This window comes from Cotesia typhae, unplaced genomic scaffold (assembly GCF_013202065.1).
Source record: "Cotesia typhae breed Kobodo isofemale line unplaced genomic scaffold, CoteBio_Ctyphae contig_9, whole genome shotgun sequence".
NCBI classification, from domain to species: Eukaryota; Metazoa; Arthropoda; class Insecta; order Hymenoptera; family Braconidae; genus Cotesia; species Cotesia typhae.
In genome coordinates this window covers 1,821,882-1,827,356 of record NW_027423770.1, presented here as the reverse complement: position 1 = coordinate 1,827,356, position 5,475 = coordinate 1,821,882, and the positions used below count along the sequence as shown (strand labels likewise).

The window sequence follows — 5,475 nt, the reverse complement described above, 5'->3', positions numbered from 1 at the left end:
AAAAATTGATGAAGAACAAAATATTAAGGAAAGTTTGTCAGATAACGTAATTTCTGAAGCATTAGAACCTGCTATCACCAACGTAAATATAATTTGATAATATTTAAATATATGTGAGCTATAATTACGCCAAACATGAATCGATAAAAATTAAATTAAATAAATGAACATTGGTTTATTCAAGGGAAATTTATCTATTTCATTTTGAAAGAGCAAAAAATTTGTTTATTCAGAGAATACACATTTTAGAATTAAAACAGATTTTTTATTGACTCGTATAGAATTTCAAAGCTTAAAAATTATTTCTGGAGCTTTTTCATCCTTGGAGTGATTTCTCACAGACTCGTATGTTAACTTGGGTTGTTATGAAACTGTAAAACCGACTAACTTGGAGTTTTTATTATGACATATTACAAATCTTTAGATTGTCTTCTACTAAATTTATTTTTTTAACAAAATTTGTTATGTTTACTTCCGAAAATTCGGAAAAATGTATTTTCACATATTAATGATTCGATTTTAATTGAGTTTTTGGCATTAATAGTGATGGTCAATCTATTTTGTAATAAAACTTTTCATACTGGTGATATTGCTGATCATTCAAGAATATTTTAATTAAATACTTTTGAATTCTTGCAATGTAAGTTTATCGGTCGTAATTTAGGTGTTTTAATTATCAGTTCTGTAATTTCTTTCTTTTACGACATTCGATAAGTTTTTTTACACGTGGCTATTAGTAAATATACCCTGATAGCCACAGCTTACTCAGCAAAACTTGACATTACAATAATTTCGGTCAATTTTACGAAAACTATCTGTCAAGTTCGGGTATTTTCGTTTTTTACTGCAAGTTACGGAGAACTTACTATAGAAGTTGCGGGGAATCTACTGCCGGTACTAGAGCGCAAATTAACTTCCAAAATAAATAAGTACAAAGTTGCGTTAAAGTTGTTGATAATTTCATACGTCATTTTACTGGGAATTTTACTTCAAAACTTCAATTAGAAATATTTGTCGTAAAATTGAATGTATTTTACTTGTAAAGTTGACACAAAATTTTATGGGCAATTTAAAGAAAAATTGTTATCAATAATATTTAAGAAAAAATTTTCTCTAAAAAGTAGGGAAATTAATATCAATTTTTAACCAATTGATTTTTCCAAAACAATAGATGGCGTTGAGTATGTTAATTATATAAATAATTTAACATAATAAGCTGCTTCGGCGGTGATCTCAAAAATCATACTGTGAACCTTTTTTACGATTAAAAAAAATATATATATATTCAAAATTTGTAATTGTCATAACTATTAGTTATAATTACTTTAATTAAGTAACTATTATAACTATTATTCAATTCTATAATAACCCGTAATTAAAAAATAAAATAAGGATTAAATTCATAAGTTGATGTTGGTCATAAAAACCAAGCAAAAATACAAATAAATATTTACTTGATTTGAATTAACCAACAATTAAAATATCTTGATATACAATACGTTTTTTAACAAGTTTAAATAAGCAAATATAAAATTTTAAATACCGTAATTTTATATTTATTGTTAGGAGTCTTATCCTTCAATATTAGATAATTTATTTTTTGAAACCGATCATTATTTATTACTATTATAACAGCAAGGATAATTAACAAAAAAATTCAAGTTTAAGAAAGAATCATTTAGAGTAAATAATTTTATTTGAGAGAATTAGTCACAAAAATTAATACATGTATCATAAATAATAAAATAAAGTACTTTATTACATCAATAAATGTTATGTTATAAATAACATTCGTTACAAACGCTTTATATAAAAAATTTTCCATCCAAATGGAATGTGCTTTTTTCTTTATTTATGCTCTTGAAGACTAAAATTGACAATCTATTACCATGTAATACTTGGCCAAAGTAATTGAGTTATCTTCCTCTTGATTCTGAAAAAATATAATAATCGATTAAGAATTTTTTGTTTGTTATATTATTATTATTATTATTATTATTATTATTATTATTATTATTATTATTATTATTATTATCATTGTTTTATAAATATTTATGCAATTGTTATTTAAATGCAGTATTTTCTGATGGTAAATAAAAGAAAAAATAACTACCAAAAATAGACTGTTACGGTAATACTTACATAAATTTACAAATCTACAAAATTTGTACATTTTTACATGTGTACCAGCAGGTTCATAAAAATTTTCTGAAATAATTGATAAATATTCATTAAAAAATTGCAATAGTAATTCTATACATTTTTAACTTACCAATATCATTTCATTGAATAACATTTTTCGATTGTTACATTCCTTTCAGTAAGAACAAATCTAAAAATTAATTTAAAAATTATTATAATTATCTTACAGTACATAAATTGGATATTGTAGTGTTTATTACCAATACATTATAATTTGAGTAGATTCCCTCTACATCGTTATTACAACATAAGCATTGTTCAACAGTACATCATTTGAATCTTTATTTAAAGGTCTATTAACCCAGAGTGGCATTCTATAACATTTTTTGCTTATTTCATGGTAAGTTATAAATAAGAAATTTTTGCTTAACTGAGTACACAAGAAAACTCCAAACTTCATTGAACTTTGATGTAATATATTATAGAATGGACGTATCTGTTCAAAAAGATTAATTACAAAGTAATAATGGTTTTCATAATAGATAATATTCTTTATTATGCCAATTTGAGAATCTCCAATTAATACTGTATTATCAATACTATGAATGGAATAAAAAAAACTTGGCGATTTTAAATTCTCATATTGGTTTGAATTATCTTTCATAATATCCATTATTGGGCCTTGATCATGAGTATTATAGCCTTTAAATATTTCATCTTCTTTGCTGTCAAGACCTTTTGAAAAATGTAATCGTTCCCATGTTCTTTTAGATATTTGTTGAAGCGGTTGATGATGTTTTCTAACAAATGAACGATATACTGGCATACTGTTTTCATATGTAAAAGCTGAGATGGAATCTAAAGAGCCGTACATTTTATAATCTGACACAAGATGCAAAGTACCATGAGTATTATAAGTCATAAATTTTAATCCGTGTATTTTTGGACCTTCCAAAACAAATCTTTTTATAGCATTATCTGCAAATTCAATATTTTCTGGTGAGGATGCATCATTTAGTAATACACGCATAGCAGTATGAATGTATAAAAAGTGATTGTAGTGGTCATCAGAAATAATTCCTTTACTTACAACGATAAATGTATATAATAATAACTGACGGAATTCAGTGGCTTTCTATTTTGTGTATTTATCTAACTCTCGAGGTATTCGTGCAAACTCACGTGGACAAAAGCTTTGTAATATAATTAAACGCTGTGATAAAAATTCAATGCTATACGTTGGTAATTTTCGTGCCATACATTTTCCGAAACATATCGCCTCAATCAATTTCTTCATAACACCAAGGCACAGAAGATGCATGTAATCAAAAGGTACTTGTTTCACAAGATCCATTGGAAGACCATCTATAACTGAAAGTCCCGTATGATGCTCTGTATCAACAAGATCTCGATAATCTTTATTGGTTCTTACTTTATGATTTATTCCTTTGTATCGAGTTGAATGTTGAAATCTTTCTCCTTGAACTTCACATTTTGAACATGGTTTCATTCCTATGTGAGAAATATGATTGAGAACATATGATCGGGCCGGAGCATCGGCAATGAAGCATAGAAATTTGATCATTATTCGAGTGTTGCGGTACATTATACCACCATCTTTAATAATTTGTTGTGCTTCTTTAACGAAGTTCGCAAAGAAATGTTTAAAGCTTGCTGGTTTTTTTTCTCCGACATAAATACCAACAAGCTCAGGTTTGTTATATACAAAATTAACCAAACGAATTTGAAGAGGCCACATTTGTGTATTCTTGTTTAGTTCAGCTCCATCTGTACTAAAGTCGACAAGTAACTCTTCCGGAACTGGGTGCAATAATTTACCGGATAATATTGACAAAATGGTTGACTGAATGCCTATATGAAGATATTGTCCGGGAGGCATGTCTTCTACGTCAATTCTATCTCGTGGAGTCTGTCTGGAGATTCAAAGTTCGTGGTGAAGGCCTATTGGGGATCCCGTCACGTTAAATAACGGGGACGTATTCCATGGCACAGTACCTCCAGGGTGATATGGAAAGCTGTTTGCTTTTAAATGAAAAAAAAAAAAAAAAAAAAAAAAAAAAAATTAGCTTTGATATGGCATCTTGGTAGCGGGTTCGAACTTGCGCTTTTGCACGTACGAAGCAAAAGCAGAGCGCCCAGCTCTATCCGGACGCTTACACATTTGTAGTAAGAACTTATATAAAAACTGTGCTTGAGGATAATAACCGGATTCCCAGTAACCATTCTTAGCAACTGTTATCAGTAACCGTTAATAGTAATAATAATTAATAACTTAATTTATGACTAACTAATAGTGGGAGGTTGTTCTAATTAATAATTTTTATTTAATTACTAAATTAAAATTACATAAAACAATAGGAATGTGTAACCGTGGGGGTTTAGCCCAGGTCCAGTTAGCTACCCCTTTCCTCTTTAGAAAGGGCGCCACTGGGATTTTAGACACGGTGTCCCAGAAACCGGGGAAGCATGAGAAGGAAAGGACAGGGTCGTGAGAAGTCCGAGAAAGGCTGCGAATAAAACTGAGAGAAATTATTAGAAAAATATAAATGATTTATTCAATCAATCTACAAACTTAACAATTTCCTTATAACTAACTTAATTGTGAGAACCTCTCACCTACGTTGGCCCTTGCCAATTTTTTCTATAACTAATTTACCAATTATTCAACCTCGTCACTCCGACGGAATATCTCAACATCTTAATTTCCTCGTCAACCTGACGGAATACCATAAAATACCAACTAATTACCTCGTCAACCTGACGGAATACCAATTAACATTATTTACCTCGTCAACCTGACGGAATACCGATTAAAACCTATTCCCGACTGCGCCCCCGACTCGGGCGTCTACGCAGCGGTTTCCTAACTTAATCCGTTGTACCCCCGACTCGGGCGTCTATACAACGTTTCTAAATAACTCCCTAATTTTCCCCTTATCTCGTTCCCGCTTAGATTTTCTGGGGAACAGCGGTGGGGACTTAGCGATCCGTACGACCCGGTGACGAGTCTTACAACTAGCTACTCACGCTCAGAAGGTACGGAGTAGTCCCTACTCACCGCGACAAGATAACAGTGACACTAGCCCCGCGCGGGAATTCAAATTCCCTGTCACACTCCCCCCTGCCAGACTGTCACCAGGGCGTATGCATCGCGAAGGCCTGACCTCTAAGGATAGGGTATAGCCGTGGGTTACAAATCACTGGAAGAAACAAATTAGAAAACAGTCCTTTATTTCAGACAGCCACCGTTAGTACAATTGGTCATCATCCGAGCTAGGATGGATGTTCAGTACATCGTCTGACTCCCATCCG

At 30.9% G+C, this 5,475-nt stretch overlaps 1 protein-coding gene across 1 annotated transcript; it reads right to left on the bottom strand.

The window, feature by feature from the left end:
* Positions 1 to 3,277: 3,277 nt before the first annotated feature.
* On the bottom strand, positions 3,278 to 4,042 carry LOC141533466 (uncharacterized). The gene has a single exon (XM_074252361.1). It carries the CDS (start codon positions 4,040 to 4,042, stop codon positions 3,278 to 3,280), a length of 765 nt encoding a protein of 254 aa, XP_074108462.1.
* Positions 4,043 to 5,475: the final 1,433 nt, after the last annotated feature.

Bases quoted from the DNA above. Each gene is read 5' to 3' on its own strand.
- LOC141533466 (XM_074252361.1), bottom strand. From the start codon at position 4,042: ATGCCTCCCGGACAATATCTTCATATAGGCATTCAGTCAACCATTTTG.